The sequence below is a fragment of the Nomascus leucogenys genome, chromosome 4, assembly GCF_006542625.1.
Source record: "Nomascus leucogenys isolate Asia chromosome 4, Asia_NLE_v1, whole genome shotgun sequence".
In the NCBI taxonomy this organism is placed as follows: Eukaryota; Metazoa; Chordata; class Mammalia; order Primates; family Hylobatidae; genus Nomascus; species Nomascus leucogenys.
The window spans coordinates 87,476,004-87,494,531 of NC_044384.1; the positions used below are offsets into that span (position 1 = coordinate 87,476,004).

The following is an 18,528-nucleotide window of genomic DNA, read 5'->3' on the forward strand; positions in this document are numbered from 1 at the left end:
GGAGTGAGCCAAGATTGCACCACTACACTTCAGCCTGGTGACAGAGTGAGACTCTGTATCAAAAAAAAACAAAACAAAACAGAACAAAAACAAAACAAAATCATCCAACAGAAAAAAGGAATCACAGATTGCCATTCAAATAAAATACATTAAGAAAAAATATTAGTAGTTCAGGAGAAAAAAACCTTTATGTGTCTTACTCTGACATTTAAAATTGTACACTTCATAAACCTGAATATGCTAAAATTGAGGTCAGATCAAGCACAAACTCCAGCAAAGGAAGCATTCAGCAGAATTTTTTTTCCTAGAGAAGCTATCATACATGTATTCATAGTATTTCAGTAAGATTTCAAGGCACAATATTTCAAAGGATTATTAGGTGCTGTGTTGTGTATACAGTGGCACATGAAGTGCTATGGTGAAAAATACAAGAGAAGACATGGCCACTGTTCTTGAATGGAAAATTTAATTGGGACTAGAAGACATATATATGCATCAAACAGTTAAGTAAGCGATCAATGTGCAAATGCATGTTAATATGCTAAAAACTGCACTGCTATAGCACCTAAAAGTATGGAAATTATAACTAGGGTGTAAAATCTACATGGGAAAGGTTTAAGAAAAGCACATTACATGCAGCTAAGAATCAAAAGTAAGGAAGAGTGAGGGGTAGTCTAAGCAGAAGATCTTCATCAAGCTGGATTCAAAGAGCTGACCAGGGTCAGCTAGTTAGCAATAATAAAGTGAAGTACCAGAATCAGGAAGAGGGAAGACATGAGGTCTTGAACAGGTATCATACTGTTTACTGGACAGGATCACTGGAAGACTTCAGGTGTATTAATGCATACTGATACTACCAGGAACTTACTAGCTACACACTCTAGTCATTTTTTTTTTTAATTCAGTAATCCTGAATTCTCACAACTATTAGCTGAACCATCTGAAAGTTCAAACATATCCTAGAGATAATACTGAAGAAATGAACGGGGCCCTATTTTCCATTTTCAATCAATTGGTATACAAGCCTTTACAGACAGATAAATGCAAGTCCTTTAAACAATTCAGAACGTCTTACTAGGCTGTCGACATATGATGTCAGAGAACCACCATGAAAATAAAGAGCTGCAGAATTGGGAAAGCATCCAAATATCCATACTCAACTACTTGTAGCCATCACAACTGATTGTGTCAAGATACCATCTCCAAGAAATCCAATTTTGCTGCAATCCTACTGCAATCCTACACTACATGGTTATTTGCATATGAAGGACAGATAAGACAACAAAGCAGCTCTCAGCTAAGGCATGACCTGTTGAGCAATATGAAATATGAAATGGTGGGAAACAGATAACCCATGTTTTGTGTGGCAATCAGAAAAGCAATAGTTCACTTTAAGCAAATGCAATAAATTATCCATGCCGTTAAATGACAGGGCCACAAACGACAGAAAGGGCCAAGCTATCTTTACACGTTCAATGTGAAAGTGACCAATGGGAACATTATACAAAAATAAGTTATAGACCTGGAATGAAACTTGGCTATTTTTAATAGGCTTTATGTGTGTTCTATGCTTCCTGAAACAAGTTCATGCCTATTTAAAAATGCCTTCAGGTACCCTTAGTTTTGTTTACTTTTTATTCATAATGCCAAACAATTTATATGCTAAAACCAACACAAAACAGTCAACTCTTGATTTAGTAGTATTCTGCCTACCTTCCCTGTGTTGACTTCTGTTTCTGCTTTTCTGACTTTATTGCCTCAAACATAAATAAAACCCTTGAAACTATCCCTTGCTACCCATAGCAAGAACCTCTATTTCACTAAAAATATAAGTTGCTGTCCCAAACCTGTTAAAACTTACTGTCACACTTGGCTGCCATGGGCATGAAATGACAGTAAGGAAAAGGGGGAAGAAAATGGTTATGGGTGCAGACAGGCAGGAGATGAGACAGTTGTTTTCAATAATCCTACAGAAGTATGTAAAAGTCAGCTGGCTGACAGTCCAAATCAAATCCCATTGTAACAAATACTGTGGAAAATAAAAGTTAAGACTGTTACACCTACTAGGGCCAGGGCAAACGCACTGAGAACCTTAGGGGAATTTTTTTTTTCCTATTATTGAACAGAAAAATACCCTCTCTCCTTAACTATAATCACTCTAAATCTCCCATACAAACTGCATAAAACTATCCTTTTACTCTGGCACTTAAAGGCCAGATAATTTAGAACAGCCCTTTTGTTCCACAAATGAGGAAAATAAGGCCCAACAAGGCTGAGTAGATTGCCAATGACTTCGGGCTAATGAATGGAAGACCCGGGATTTACCTGGCCTTTCTGGTTTCCGTTATATGACCTGGCTCAGGAGAGCCTTCCTCACATCGTTTCATGATTAGAAGAGGATTTGACTTGCATTTGCCATTGAGCATCAGCACTGGGCCCAGACAGAGACAGCTCTAGCTTGTATACTGACAATACAGTGGAAGGGATGGATGCAAATGTAAATTTTAAAATTTTGTATTTGGGTGCGGGGGGTGGGTGGCAAGGGAGGTAAGAAAAACAGTTATTTGGCATTTCCAAACCAATATGCCCCGTCCTCCCTCCCTTAATAGAAAACTTGCTACTTTAAATCAACCAAACATATCTATTTTTTCTCTTCTTACACTTCTGATCAATGGCTGGTATAAGAAAAATAAAAATGTCATTTACAATTGGTTATTATTAAAGGGGCAGGAAAAAAAATATGAATTCACACTCCCACACACCTGTTCCCCACTCTTTCCAGAGACTCACTTCCCAGGTTTTCTTGCTATTTGGTTTTTCTGTCTCCCCACTGTGGCAGTGAAGAAAAGTTGTAGACTGTATTAGCTGTGCTACTGTGCCCTTCATTAGCATGCACAATCAAGAGCTGACTGGAGGGGTGGGGAACAGGAAGGGGAACAGAAAAAAGGGAGACAGGGAAGGAGAGAGGAAGAGAGAAAAATGCTCAAATATTTAAGATATAAAATAAAACCATGAGGCAACATAGTGAACACATTTCCCCCTCTGAAGAAATTTTAGCTGCAAATCGACAGTTTGTAGACGCCGAGTGAGGAGTCACAGAGCAGCTCTTCATTCCTTCTTGACCTGAAAATAAATGAGAACCAAAAACATACCTGGCTGAGTCCTGCAACCAGTGCTCAGCTAATCACATGGAGTGACTCCTGATCTTTTGATGATTTGTTTCTCTTAAAATCACCCTGTTATGAAGTACAAGTGGTTTTTAAAAAAATACAACTATTATCAAACTACTTGAAAAGGTTTGTAAAATGTTCTAAAACTCTAATTTATGCTGACACTTCAAATTACTTAACATAAAAGAACATTTTAAAAGGCTGGAATGGGTTAGTCAGTATCTCATTGTTTTTAACACACACTACCTACCTCACAGGGTTGTTGTGAGAAAAACTGTCAGATTTTGAAAAATGCCTTGAGCTCCTCGAAGGAAAGGCGCTATATAAATGCAAAAACAAACAACAAAAATAAAAAGCTATTTGTATAATCTGTACTTGTAATTTCTAAACAGACTTACAATATTCGTTGCTGCAAAAATCTTTAAAACTCTGTGATACTTAAGAACTTTAAGATGCCACAGATGGGTGTGGCAGGATAGAAGCCATGCTGCTGAAATTCTCTGCTTCCCATAGAACACCCCTTACCATGAAGTTAGAAGCTCTGAAAACATTCTTTATGGATTCTAGTCAAGCACTTAATTTTAAAATGATATTTAAAGTGATTCATATTCATATCCAATAGTGGATATGAATAATCAAATACATATATAAGTGAAATAAAAATTAGATGGTTATAACAGTAGAAAAATGAGTAAGGACTGTACAGGCTGACATTCTGATTAGAAAAACCAAGAAAAGTTCAAAAGAGAAACTCAGTGCCCTGAGGTGACTCCCCTGATGTTTAAATGCTGTCTCCTGCTCAGCTCACTGCTGGCCTAAGTCTCCTTCGCGCCTCAGGATACTGTGACATCTCAGGGTCATGCAGCCTCAAAAACGGGGCATTACTGAAAGCATCGATCCCTTTCTTACAATATCCCGCTCCCGCTCCATTTAAAAACCAGAGGTATAAACAACTTTTTGTCTTGTTAAAAAGAAAACTTTAGGTTTCATAATTGACAAAAGTCAATTAAGTTCAAATTTATCCCAATAAATTGAAATTAGCATTTTCTTCGTACTATTTCTAAGTATTCATGCTACAACTCTTGCTTGTTAGTAAATGTAAGGATATATTAAGATTAAAACCTATGCACTCAAAATATAGCCAGCTTTGAAAATTCTCCAATCATTAAACATTTACTGTTTCTTTTTCTTTTTGGAGATAGAGTCTCACTCTGTTGCCCAGGCTGGAGTGCAGTGGTGTGATCTAGGCTCACTGCAACCTCTGCCTCCCAGGTTCAAGTTATTCTCTTGCCTCAAACTCTTGAGTAGCTGGGATTAAGGGCACGCACCACCATGCCCAGCTAATTTTTGTATTTTTAGTAGAGATGGGGTTTCACCATGTTGGTCAGGCTGGTCTCGAACACCTGACCTCGTGATCCACCCGCCTCGGCCTCCCAAAGTGCTGGAATTACAGGCGTGAGTCATCACGCCCGGGCTAAACATCTACTGTTTCTAAACATTCTTCCTGTTGGTAGACTGAAAGAAGTAAAAGGAAGGGAAAAGAATATAAAAAAAGAGAAACTAAAAAGTGACAAATTACAGGTGCATAAACATATGAACAAAGAGTGCGCTATACAAGGAACAGGCAGAGAGCTTAGAAAATAAAAATCCAAGAGCAGTACATCTTCTGGTCACTTCTTTTGCACCCCAAAGAGAGAGAAGTCCATAAACTAAAAATTTAAGAAGTATTTATTGGCTATTTACTACCCTAATTAAACATTATCAGTTTTCCTTACTTTCTAAAGTCACACTCTGGTAAATTCTTGCTCAAGAGATGAAGAGCTAGAAGGGATAGTTTTATTTTCAAGTAAATTCACTAAGGTTAAATGAAAACATATACCTTTCACCAAGATTAATGTAAAGGTCATTAATAAAGTTTCTGTTCCCAAATATCAGCATACACAAGAGTGTAAAAGCACACGTAAACGGAACACTCTGGTAGGAAGTAGGCAGCCGTCCCCTGCACTGCCACACCGGCCTGAAGTGCTGGCATTGCTACGAACCCAGGCTGCTCTAACCAGGGCAATAGAATCCTCTGTACTTCCACAGGTTATTTTAGGAACTGTATAATTAAATGTTGCACTAAAAAATATTTAAAAAATGATTTCTTCTGCAAGTTTAACCAGCTTTAATTTTAGATGCTTCAGTTTCTATGGGGAAAAATCTTAGGCACTGGATACATTTTAACTTAGGAGTCCTCAGTTAATGTCTTGAGTTCTAAAAATATTTGTGTGGTAATCCTGAAGTTTACATTTATGACTACATAGTTTTACGTGAGCCCTAGGAAACTCCTAAGGTATTTTTACCCACTTATCACATCACAGTGAAACTGAGAGGCCAGATGTTTTAGGACCTAGCTATTCCAAGTGTAGTCTGGGAGCTTGTTAGAAATGCAGAATCTCAGGCCCCAGTCCAAAGCTACTGAATCAGAACCTGCATTTCAACTAACTCCCAGGTGACTCTCATGTAAACTAATTATGAGAAGCAATGGTATAGGAGGACTTTTATAGAAAACTGGAGTGCTTCCTTTTGTTTTTTGATATAGGGTTTCACTCTGTGGCCCAGGCTGGAGTGCAGTGGTACGAATACAGCTCATTGCAGCCTCGAGCTCCTGGGCTCAAGTGATCCTCCCACCTTGCCCTCCCAAAGTGCTAGGATTACAGGCATGAGCCACTGCAGCAGAAAACTGGAGTATTTTTGAAGATGCCAATAACAGGCAGCCTTCTGGAATACGGCACGGGGATTTTAGAGTACATGAAGTTCTGTCATAAGCCACTAAAACTTTCATTGTAATTTTGTTTTTTCTTCGACACTGAGTTTCGCTCTTGTTGCCCAGGCTGGAGTACAGTGGTACAATCTTGGCTCACCGCAACCTCTGCCTCCCGGGTTCAAGCGATTCTCCTGCCTCAGCCTCCTGAGTAGCTGGGAGTACAGGCATGTGCCACCACGCCTGGCTAATTTTTTATTTTTAGTAGAGATGGGGTTTTCCATGTTGGTCAGGCTGGTCTTGAACTCCTGACCTCAGGTGATCCGCCCACCTCAGCCTCCCAAAGTGCTGGGATTACAGGTGTGAGCCACCACACCTGGCCCATTGTAATTCTGATACAACACTGTTTTATATGCTTCCATATCTTAGTAATAAGGCATAATCAATATAACTTTCTTGATGACCCCAGGTCAAGATTCTGGGCCTTTGTGGTGACATTCTGAATGCCACTAAACTATTGTGTCAAAGAGTGATTCATTCACACATTCACATTTCTTAGCTCAAAAAAAAAAAAAAAAAAAACAAAAAAAAAACACTGGGGGTGCTACAGGGTGACAAATATTATCAGCATCTTCTAGGAGGAGAATGAGCACTGGTCTCATGTTCAATGGGCAAAAAAAAAAAAAAAGAAAAAAAAGAAAATGGACTTAAAATAATGCAAATTAATAGTGTTTTTTTTGTTTTTTTTTTTTTTTAGCCGGAGTCACACTCTGTTACCCAGGCTGGAGTGCAGTGGCGCGATCCCGGCTCACGGCAACTTCCACCTCCCAGGTTCAAGGGATTCTCCTGCCTCAGCCTTCCGAGTAGCTGGGACTACAGGCGCATGTGGCCATGCCCAGCTAATTTTTTGTATTTTTAGTAGAGATGGGGTTTCAGCATGTTGGCCAGGCTGGTCTCGAACTCCTGAGCTCAGGTGATCCACCCACCTTGGCCTCCCAAAGTGCTGGGATTACAGGCATGAGCCACCATGCCCGGCCCTGTATTTTTTTGAGGCAGTCTCACTTTGTTACCCAGGCTGGAGTGCAGTGATGTGGTCTTGGCTCACTGCAACTTCTGTCTCCCGGGTTCACGTGATTCTCCTGCCTCAGCCTCCTGAGTAGCCAGGACTACAGGTGTGCACCACCACACCCAGCTAATTTTTCCATTTTTAGTAGAGATGGGATTTAACCATGTTGGCCAGGCTGGTCTCAAACTCCTGACCTCTGGTGATCCACCCAGCTCGGCCTCCCAAAGTGCTGAGATTACAGGCATGAGCCACTGCGTCCAGCCTGGATCTTAATCAATCAGGGCATCCAATGGCAGTCATTTGGCAGGGAACTGTTTAAATAATCTCCCAACTCCATTCCAATATTTCACACTTCATTTTAGTAGGTAAAGATATATGATAGAAAATTTTATGATCAGACATGGTGGCTCACGCCTATAATCCCAGCACTTTGGGAGGCTGAGGCTGAGGCAGGCCGATCACCTGAGGTCAGGAGTTCAAGACCAGCCTGGTCAACATGGTGAAACCTCCTCTACACTAAAAATACAAAAATTAGCTGGGTGCAGTGGCGCACGCCTGTAATCCCAGCTACTTGGGAAACTGAGGCAGGAGAATCACTTGAACCTGGAAGTTGGAGGTTGCAGTGAGCTGAGATCGTGCCACTGCACTCCAGTCTGGGCGACAGAGTGAGACTCCATCTAAAAAAGAAAAGAAAAAAAAATTTATGAAAAAAACAGCACGTTTTTACCTGAATTACTTCTTTTGGACTTAGACTATAATTGATAAGTGAAGCATATAGTATCTTAATTCTAGCAAGGGATAAAATTAAAAGGTGGGAAATAGGACACAAGACTTTCCTCTAATTACCTGTACTCACCAATTCCTACCTCTCCCAACTACTAATCAGTGACCACCTACCTGGGTATCAAGTTCCCCCAGGGTTGCCACTGAAATCGGAACTATATAACCCCAGTCCGGGTGTGATGGAGATGAAAGTGATGGGCCAGAACTAGCTCTATCTTCGAAATCCCTGCTGTTATGCTTTTCCACCAGACTAAAAAACCCTTTGCCATAGAGGTTAAGAAATAAAGCAAAGTTGCAAAGCTCTGATCTGTTTGGTGGCAGATACATTTGTGAAATGATCTAATGGTCTTTTTTGAGGGAGAAATGGTATTTAAGAGAATTAGAGAGAGACCTCTGCTGTTAAAAGATGACAGATTTCAAGATTAATGTAATAATGTTTTTTATACACAGCATTTGGTACTCACGCATCCACTTTCTTACCTGCATACTGAATATAAACATGTCTTTAAAACTATTCACTCTTACAATGATTAGCTGAATCCCAGATTAAACATGATGACAAAATTCCCCATCTATTCAGAGACAACGTGTAAGAGAAAAGTCTATAATAAAATCATGAAAAGAAGGGATGTACCCTACTTTAAGTTGGAAATACATTTTCAAGGTTTTACAGGATGCCTGTCAGATTTTTCTTTTCGCTAAGATAATTGTCATCATCTTTTTTTTTTTTTGAGATGCAGTTTCGCTCTTGCTGCCCAGACTGGAGTGCAATGGCACGATCTCAGCTCACTGCAATCTCCGCCTCCCGGGTTCAAGTGATTCTCCTGCCCAGCCTCCCAAGTAGCTGGGATTACAGGCATGCGCCACCACGCCTGGCTAATTTTTTTTGTACTTTTAGTAGAGACAGGGTTTCACCATGTTGGTCAGGCTGGTCTCAAACTCCTGACCTCAGGTGATCCACCCACCTTGGCCTCCCAAAGTGTGGGGATTACAGGCGTGAGCCACCATGCCTGGCATCATCAACTTTTAAAATAGAACATGAGGATGCTCCTCCAGCTTTATATGTTAATAGAAATGTTCTGAGGTAAAATAAGAACACAGAGTTAGAACTGACAAGATTCCTGGAGTCTTTTCTCTGCTTCTCTTGGCTCACATACAGAAAACCCTTCCACTGCAAAGAACTTTCCTTTAATGTCATTTTAAATTTTGAGAAAAGTAAAATTAGCCATCTACGTTCTTGAATTCAACATAATCATCCGTTCCATTCAGGATAAAGACTGAAAATTACCTAGTATTCATTTTGTGTGTTTGAAAACCTAAATAGGGATCAAGAACCAAACTGGTTGCTAGGTCATCATTTTCACAGAGTTCCTTGGCAGACATTCCAGAAGATGGTACATAGCGACTCTGTCCTTCAAATCCCGAGTTACCATTACCTGTGAAAAACAAAAGCAAGAAAAATTACTCAAATTGAAAACTACTTAAATCTGTCTTAAAATCTTTAGCGGCATTGTCCATTCAAGCTGGTAATGAAGAACTGAAAAATCAATCACTTTTAGTAATTAAGAATTTAACAATCTTTGCATAAGACAGAAAACCAAATGCAGTAAACTATCTCCATTACTGAGAGTATTTTTGTTAGCAGGTAGTAATAGCAGGTTCCCAAGAATGGGGTCTGGGTAGTTGTGAGAATTTGGTTCAAATGCTTGACTCTCCCCCACCCCCTTCTCTCTAAGGAACACTGAGAAACAGGTGACGGGAGGATGTTCACTATTTTAACAAGACAATACACAGGGCCATTACAGATAGGACTCGGCTGAAAAGGAAAGAGGAACACAAGATAGTTTCTGCAAGAAGTGCCAGAACTCCAGATCTCAAGTATCAAAAGGAATCTCATGAAGTTCAGCTTCCTGCTTTTGGGCAGGTGAATGATTATTATCCCCACTTTGCAGGCAACTGAGGCCCAGACAAAAAGAAACTTGTCCACAATTCCAGAGCTGGGCAGTAGAAGTGGGGAAAGAAGTGGAGAGAGAATGACAGACCTGTTTCTACTGACCTCTGTTTGAAGCAATTATGAATGAATGGATAAAAATACAGACTGAAATATATAACTGAAATAACTGGGTTTAACTGTGAAAGAAAAGCAATGTACAGAAGGAAATGAAGTCCAACTCTGTAAGAAGTTTCATCAGAGCTGATTAAGTTTGATGTATATGCCACCGACAGTCCTTCCATGGAATTTAGCACATCATTTATGGAGGACAACAGCAATGTAACTTTCAGGCTCTCAAAACCAAAATGGGGAAGAATGACACACAGAGTAAAGTTTAACCTTTTCATCCACTCTTTCACAGAACAAATACTTAAATGTAAGTTCCTGCCAAGGGTAGACATATGATTTTGCAATCAAATTAGTTGCATGTAGGTATGTGAAAAGCTATCAACGTTGTTAAATTTTTTGTAACAGCATAATAGCTTTATTGAAATACAATTCACACATGATACAACTCACTTTTTTTTTTTTTTGAAGACAGGGTCTTGCTCTGCCACCCAGCCTGGAGTGCAGTGGCATGATCACAGCTCACTGCAGTCTTGAATTCCTGGGCTCAAGGAATCATCCTGCCTCAGCTTCCCTAGTAACTGGGACCACAGGCATGCATCATCAAACCTGGTTAATTTTTGTGTTTTTTTGTAAAAGTGGGGTCTCGCCATATTGTCCAGGCTGGTCTCGAATTCCTGAGCTCAAGCCATCCTCCTGCCTCAGCCTCCCAAACTGCTGGGATTACAGGCGTGAGCCACCACGCCCAGTCTTCTTTTTTTCACACAGGCATTTACGAGTATAAATTTCCCTCTAAACCACCGCTTTGGCTGCATCCTGTAAGTTTTAGTATGTTTTATCTTTCTTTTCATTCACTTCAAAATGTTTTCTGATTTCCTTTTTGATTTCTTCTTTGACCCACTGATTATTTAGAAGTGTGTTGTTTCATTTGCATGTATTTGTGAAATTCCCAAATTTCCTTGTTAATTTCTAATTTTCCTCCATTGGGGTCACAGAACATACCTTTTATGATTTCAATCCTTTGAAGTTTATGGAAGCTTGTTATACTGTCTAGCATATGGTCTATCCTGGAGAATGCTGCACTTGCACTTGAGATGAATGTGTATTCTGATGAGGTTCAATAGATGTCTGTTAGGTCTCACTGGTTTATAGTCTCAAGCTGTTCTATCCATTATTAAAAGTGGCATATCAAAGTCTCCAAATTATTGCTGAATTGTCGATTTTTCCCTTCAATTTTGTCAGTTTTTCTTTCCTGTATCTTAAGGCTCTGCTGCTGGGAAAGTCACTGATTGTATCTGAGATGGGGCACTGCTCTGTGCTCTCCCATTTCTCCTCATCACTGGCTCTCTTTCTGCACCATTCTGGCCCAATAACATTCAATGTAAGGCTATGTCATCTTCACACACTGGGTTTTCCCAACCTAGCCCTCTATATTTATCTATGCTTAGTAAAGTGCAACCAACGTAATGGCCATTTTCCTTTTTCTTTTTTTTTTTTTTTTGAGATGGAGTCTCGCTCTGTCACCCAGACTGGAGTGCAGTCACGCAATCTCGGCTCACTGCAAGCTCTGCCTCCCGGGTTCACACCATTCTCCTGCCTCAGCCTCACCACCAGTTGGGACTACAGGCGCCTGCCACCACGCCCAGCTAATTTTTTGTATTTTTAGTACAGGCAGGGTTTCACCGTTGTTAGCCAGGATGGTCTCGATCTCCTGACCTCATGATCCACCCACCTCAGCCTCCCAAAGTGCTGGGATTACAGGCGTGAGCCACCACGCCCAGCCTGTAATGGCCATTTCTAAACTTTTTTTTTTCTTTAAACAAGAGTCTCATTTTTTTGCCCATGCTGGAGTGCAGTGGTGTGATCTCGGCTCACTGCAACCTCTAACTCCTGGGCTCAAGTGAGCTTTCCAACCACAGCCTCTCAAAGTAGTTGGAACCACAGACGTGCAACACCATGATTGGCTAATTTTTTTGTAGACACGGTATTTTTTGTAGACACGGGGTTTCACCATGTTGCCCAGGCTGGTCTCAAACTCCTGGACTCAAGCAGATCCATTTGCTTTGGACTCCCAAAGTGCCGGGATTACAGGTGTGAGCTACCACGCCCAGACGCATTTTCTAAATTCTTGTGTATCTATAATAATTCAACTAATTAAAACTGTTTTGCACTATGATACACAAAAGGAGGCCAACAGTGATTTCCTAAAAAACTTAAGATATGCCTAGTTTACTGACCAGAATGAATACACACTGATGTGATCACTATATTTCTCAATTCTTCACGTTCACACTAGCTGCTAAAGAGTGAGGCAGGACGAGGGTGCATGCTGCCAGCAGCCTCAGGAGTGAGTGGTGTCCATGCAGAGGACCATTCATTCAGTCTTGCCTCTTCCTACTCTTGTCCCAAGCAGGAATTCTGTCTGGTTTTCTATAGCAACAGTGACCTGATCTGAAATGGAAAGGTTAAGGGTAGCCTGGGCCCAATGAATCGCATAAACCCTAAAAGGTAAGAAGAAAATCAATCACAACTGGTACAATCTGAAACTACAGAAAACCCCAGGCTAATCCAAATCCCTGGAAACAGGCCAATGCCAATATGAATTAAGGATATTCAAAAGTGGCCAGATTCAGGTTAGAAAAAGAAAAAAAGCTGTCCTCTTTAACATGACATACATTTGGACATATAACTGCCTAGTTAGGTATACACTTGTCCTCAGTCATTTTACTACTTTTAGAGGAAATATGAAATACGCACCAAATCTACAACTTCCTGAACTCTCAAAAAGCAGCCTCTTTCCCACCAAGAGGTATAGAGGAAATAAAGTAACTTATCAGCAGTGTTTCACTGTCAGGATGAACAACTGTCTACCCTGTATAAATAGAATAAATTGCTACGATTTGTGAGGCTGCCCCAAAGCAGTCAGTTCTATCTATCCTCCATTCTACTTATGTAAATTACAGTTGGTGTCATTATTCATATTATTCCTTGAAACATTTGTGGAAATTAGCAAAGAAGTACATACCTATACTTATATCTATTTAAAAAATACAGGTTAACCTGTAAGAAGTTCAATTAAAATTTTAAAAATTTAATAAGACATATCAACCATTCAGGTAAATTCTACAAAATATAAAGTAACAGACAGAAAAGCATGATTAAAATAATTATATGAAGCATTAAACTTGAGTTTTATATAGTTTGATGAGAATAAAAATTGACACAACTTCGAGAGTAAAAAGACTATATTGCTAATTATGAAAATGCAAAAAAATTATTTAAGACAAAAGAAAACAGAATACACATTACAAACTGGAAAGAATTACTACCCTTATCACAATCAGAACATTGAAGGTTTAAGTGTGTACATACATCTGTTCGACCTCCTCTCGACTGCATTTTTGCCAGCCTTCAGGGTGTCCTTCCCCGTGTGCTGTAATTTTGATTGATTCTGCTGCTGGTCATTAGACAACTTGCCTCCATTTCTCCTGCCATTCACCACCATGTTCTTGGATTCTCCCAACCACTTCATACCCACAGACAGCCTGACCCAGGTGCATTTAGTCACTCTCTTCAAATAGCTTAGAGAATACTTTCAATGTTCTCTCCTAACAGAAACAAAATATGAAAAACAAAACAAAATGGGGAGGTAAATACATGAAAGATCATGCTAAACAGACCCTTGAGAAAGATATATAATATTAAAAGGACAGTCATTCACAGCATAATGATGTTTTGGTCAATGACAGACCACATAAACAACGGTGGTTCCATAAGATTATAACAGAGCTGGACATACACTTCATAAAATTCGTATTGCCTAGTATTTACTGTACTATACTTTTTACTGTTATTTTAGAGTATATTCCTTCTACTTTTTTTTAAGTTAACTATAAAACAGCCCCAGGCAGGTTATTCAAGAGATATTCCAGAGGAAGGCACTGTTATCACAGGAGATGACAGCTCCATGCATGTTACGGCCCCTGAAGACGCTCCAGTGGGACAAGATGCAGAGGGAGAAGACAGTGATATGGATAATCCTGACCCTGTGTGGGCTGAAGCTAATGTGTGTGACCTGTGTCTCAGTTTTTAATAAAAAAGTTAAAAAAATGAAAGTAGGAAAAGGTTATAGAATAAAGATATTTTAAAAAGAATATAGTTGGGCATGGTGGCTCATGCCTGTAATCCCAGCACTTTGGGAGGCCATAGCAGACGGACTGCTTGAGCCCAGAAGTTGAGACCAGCCTGGGCAACATGGCAAGACCCTGACTCTACAGAAAATAAAAAAGTGAGCCAGGCATGGTGGCATAAGCCTGTGGTTTCAGTTACTTGAGAGGCTGAGATGGGAGGTCAAGCCTGCAGTGAAGCCAGGATTGCAACACTGCACTCCAGCCTGGGTGACAGAGCAACCCTGTCTCCCAAAACAGAAAAGAAAAGAAAAATATATTTTTGTGTCTTTTTGTCTGTGTTTTGAGACAGTCTCACTCTATGGCCCAGGCTGGAGTGCAGTGGTGTGCTTATGGCTCACTGCAACCTCAAATTCCAGGGCCCAACCAATCCTCCCACTCGGCCTCCCAAGTAGCTGGGACTACAGGCAGGAGCCACCACATCCAGTTAACTTTAAAACTTTTTTTTTTTTTTTTTTTTTTGTAGAGACGGGGTCTCACTATGTTGCCCAGACTGGTCTCAAACTCCTGGCCTCAAGCAATCCCTCCACCTCGGCCTCCCAAAGTGCTGGGATTACAGGCATGAGCCACTGTGCCTGGCTAAGAAAGAATATACATTCATTTATTTGAGACAGGACCTTGCTCTGTTGCCCCAGCTAGAGTGCAGTGGTGCCATCTCTGCTCACTGCAACCTCCCCTTCCCAGGTTCAAACGATTCTCCTGCCTCAGTCTCCTGAGTAGGTGGGATTACAGGTGTGCGCCACCACACCCAGCTAATTTTTGTATTTTTAGTAGAGACAGGGTTTTACCATGTTGGCTAGGCTGGTCTCGAACTCCCAACCTCAAGTGATCCACCTGCCTTGGCCTCCCAAAGTGCTGGGATTATAGGCGTGAGCCACTGTATGTGGCCAGAATATATTTTTATATAGCTATATGTGTTTGTATTTTAAGCCAAGTGTTACCATAAAAGAGTCGAAAAGTTTTTAGGAAAAAAAACTTTATAAAGTAAAACGGTTACAACAAGCTAATGTTAATTATTGAAGAAACATTTCAAAATAAATTTAGTGTAGCCTAAGTGTACGGTGTTCATAAAGTCTACAGTAGTATACATGTACTAGGTCTACACAATTACTCACCACTCACTCACTGACTCACCCAGAGCAACTTCAAATCCTGCAAGCTCCATTTACGGGAAGTGCCCTTTACAGGTGTGCACCATTTTAAAATCTTTTATTCTGTACTTTTACTGTACCTTTTTTATGTTTATATATGTTTAGATAACAAATAACATTGTGTTACCAGTGACTACAGTAGTCAGTACAGTAACATGCTGTACGGGTTAGTAGCCTAGGAGCAACGGTCCAGGTGTGTAGTAGGCTAGACTACCTAGGTTTGTGTAAGTACACTCTATGACATCTGCATGACAACAAAACCACCTAACCTCACATTTCTAGAATGTGTCCCTGAGACACACTCTATGAGTGCACTCTACGACATCTGCACGACGACAAAATCACCTAACCTCACATTTCTCAGAATGTGTGGTAACCCTGTCATTAAGCAATGCATGACTGTACTTTAATAACTGATGTCTCCACTCTTTAAAGACAATCTTGGCTCCCCAATCACATGATGCCTGCTCAGGAATACAGTGCCCCCAGACTGACCAGAATGTAAACTACAGAAGGCAGGGACTCATTCTGACTTGTTCCTTGCTTGTGTTTAGAACAGTACTGACAAACAGCAGGTGCTCAACAAATATTTCTTTCAGCAAACAGTAAGAACCATCTTTGCTCCTTGTTATACTGATATCTAGTACAGCTCTATCATCTATCTGCTCAAACTACATGTTTTGGTAATGCTCTGAACTGGGTGAGTAAACTACAAGAAAGTTATTTATCTCTTCATTCCAAGGCAAGCTTAGGAAAAGGCATCTATACTAAGCTTTGTCCATCACAGTAAGAGACTCCTAACTGTTATGCTGGCTACTCATCACCACAAACAAAATTTAGCAGAGGGACAAGAGTAAGGAAAGTAAAGGACTTCGTATCTCTTTGTTATTGTTAGTTTGAATTCACTGTTGTAGATATTTAAGAAACCAATATTCAGATATCAAAGTAGTGCCCATCTGGAAATGTCTACCTTATCATTCCTTCACAATGGCAACAAAACTGAGAAGCTACTGTATTTGGTAATGTAAATGTACCTCTTACTATCTGAATTTGGGAACCGATTGATTTGAATAGTGGGGGATGCTTGTAATTTATAATGACCTTTGGAAATGAGGATATTATACATCACACTCATTACTAATGGAATGAGAAAAAGGATGTCCATGATAACACCTCATTATCGAATTATGCGTTAGTATAAGTCAGACTAAAAAGGCCCTACGATAAAGTGCAAAAATACAGAACTTCAGAGCCAAAGATGCCTTAAGATCACCAGTGTAACTTTTCAATTTGCAAATGAAACTGAGGCCACATGCCTAAAGCCACACGATCCACCTGCAGCAGTCTCACGAGTAGAACCCAGCACTGCTGCCCAACAAATTCTCAACTACACCAGACGCAGGTCAATTTCCTTTCCACAAACATAGAAAAGTACAAATGATAAATTGCTTTGAAGTATTCACAAAAATACATGCCTGGACATACCTTTAATGATACTCAACACAAACACAAAACATGAATTTTTACTTCATCTCAGATCTCTTTCATGTTACAGGAATATCTGTGTGAGTTCACTGGAGGGTAAGATGTGCATGTGAGCAGTATGCTTAGGGGAATGGCAAAAAAAAATCTGATCAATGCTAAAGACAACTTTCCAATTGTTTTCTAACATGAATTTTTTCTTCTGGTTCCCTCACTATTTAAATTCGATTATAGTATTTAACTTTTAACGTGCCTTTTGATTTTTCTTATAGGTTTCACTAAACAGTCTTCTAGCTATTCTACATCAGTTATAAGCTAAGGATTTTTCAATTATTAAATTTTACCAAATTTAACATTAAGACCTCTCATTAATGATCACATATCTTACACTTAGGAGAAAAGGCATAGAATTCAAGAGCAGTATACCTTTTTTCTTTTTTTTTTTTTTTTTAAAGGGACAGGGTCTTGCTCTGTCACCCAGGTTGGAGTGCAGTGGTGTGATCACAGCTCACTGTGGCCTCAAAGTCCTAGGCTCAAGCAATCCTCCACCTCAGCCTCCCAAAGTGTTAGGATTACCAGCATGAGCCACCACACTGAGTAAGAGCGTGTACTTTTGAGGTATAAAGTACAAAGAAAGCTGGAGAAAAAGAGCAATGGGTGGTCCACTGGGAGCCTTGGATCTTGGATCCCCCGCAGTTTTGCCTATGGACTCTAAAATGGACTTCATTTAAAGAGACCCATGGAACAGCAATAGATAAAAACATAAAACAATATGAATTGTGGCATTCAAATCCTAGCACTTTGGGAGAGTATCAAGTACCAAGTTTTTTTTTTTTTTGAGACAGAGTCTCGCTCTGTCGCCCAGGCTGGAGTGCAGTGTCCACGATCTTGGCTCACTGCAACCTCCGCCTCCCAGGTTCAAGCTATTCTCATGCCTCAGCCTCCCAAGTAGCTGGAATTACAGGTGTGCACCACCATGCCCGCCTAATTTTTGTATTGTTAGTAGAGACAGAGTTTTACCATGTTGGCCAGGCTTGTCCCACCTCGGCCTCCCAAAGTGCTAGGATTACAGGCATGAGTCATCGTGCCCGGCCAAGTGTTCGAAAATTATAGCCTACTATCACAATGCATTCAAGATTTGAGTTTGAATAACCTCATCAAGACTTAGATCTTTAAACGCTTCAAGGTTCATCTGCATTAAAGCTCTCCGTCATTGAGCCATCTCACAAAAGTAAAAGCTTAAAGGGACTAAAATCCGTGACTGCATTCCATTTTATATCCCTTCCTCAGTTTTCTTCAATTTCCTTGACCCCTAGGATCTTTCACATTACTTATGCTCCTTTAGACAAGAGACAAAGAAACAGCACTTTCTGAAAAATAGATGTTCTGTGGCTATAAGCTTTCATTGGTACAGACGCATAAACTTGGCATGATAAATTTAGAATTAGGTTTTTTGTTGTATCCTATAAAAAGCTGCATTAACAACAAGCAAATGGGCCACGTGGTGGCTTATGCCTATAATCCTAGCCCTTTGGGAGACCAAGGCAAAGGAATGCTTGAGGCCAGGAGTTCGAGACCAGCCTGGGCAACACAGCAAGACCTCATCGCTACTAAAAATAAAAATTAAAAAATTAGCCAAGGATGCTGGTATGCACCTGTAGTCACATTCAGGAGGCTGAAGTAGGAGGATGGCTGCAGCCCAGGAAATTGCGGATGCAGTGAGCCATGACCATGCCATTATACTGCAGCCTGGGCGACAGAGTGAAAAAAAAGAAAACGATGAAGTATTAAATGTATATAAATGTATTTTATATTTCAAGTTAGATTATACTCTCAGAAGCTATGTGGTTTAGAGAAAATAGCCCTCTCCTATGCCACCTCTGT

At 40.2% G+C, this 18,528-nt stretch overlaps 1 protein-coding gene across 7 annotated transcripts in view; it reads right to left on the minus strand.

Annotated features, from left to right (window-relative positions):
* Positions 1–18,528, minus strand: part of KMT5B (lysine methyltransferase 5B) — a 58,886-nt gene that overhangs the window by 21,817 nt on the left and 18,541 nt on the right. For 2 of the 7 annotated variants that reach the window (XM_030811363.1, XM_030811364.1), the window contains exons 2-4: positions 13,197–13,432; positions 9,054–9,201; positions 3,421–3,489 (exon numbers count right to left, since the gene is read on the minus strand). In XM_030811363.1, the coding sequence (XP_030667223.1) occupies positions 3,421–3,489; positions 9,054–9,201; positions 13,197–13,356 (377 nt within the window). In that variant the 5' untranslated portion in view covers positions 13,357–13,432. Of the gene's footprint in view, positions 1–2,762; positions 2,910–3,420; positions 3,490–9,053; positions 9,202–13,196; positions 13,433–18,528 lie in introns of all 7 variants that reach the window. The other 5 variants (XM_030811367.1, XM_030811366.1, XM_030811368.1 and 2 more) reach the window with 4 other exon arrangements.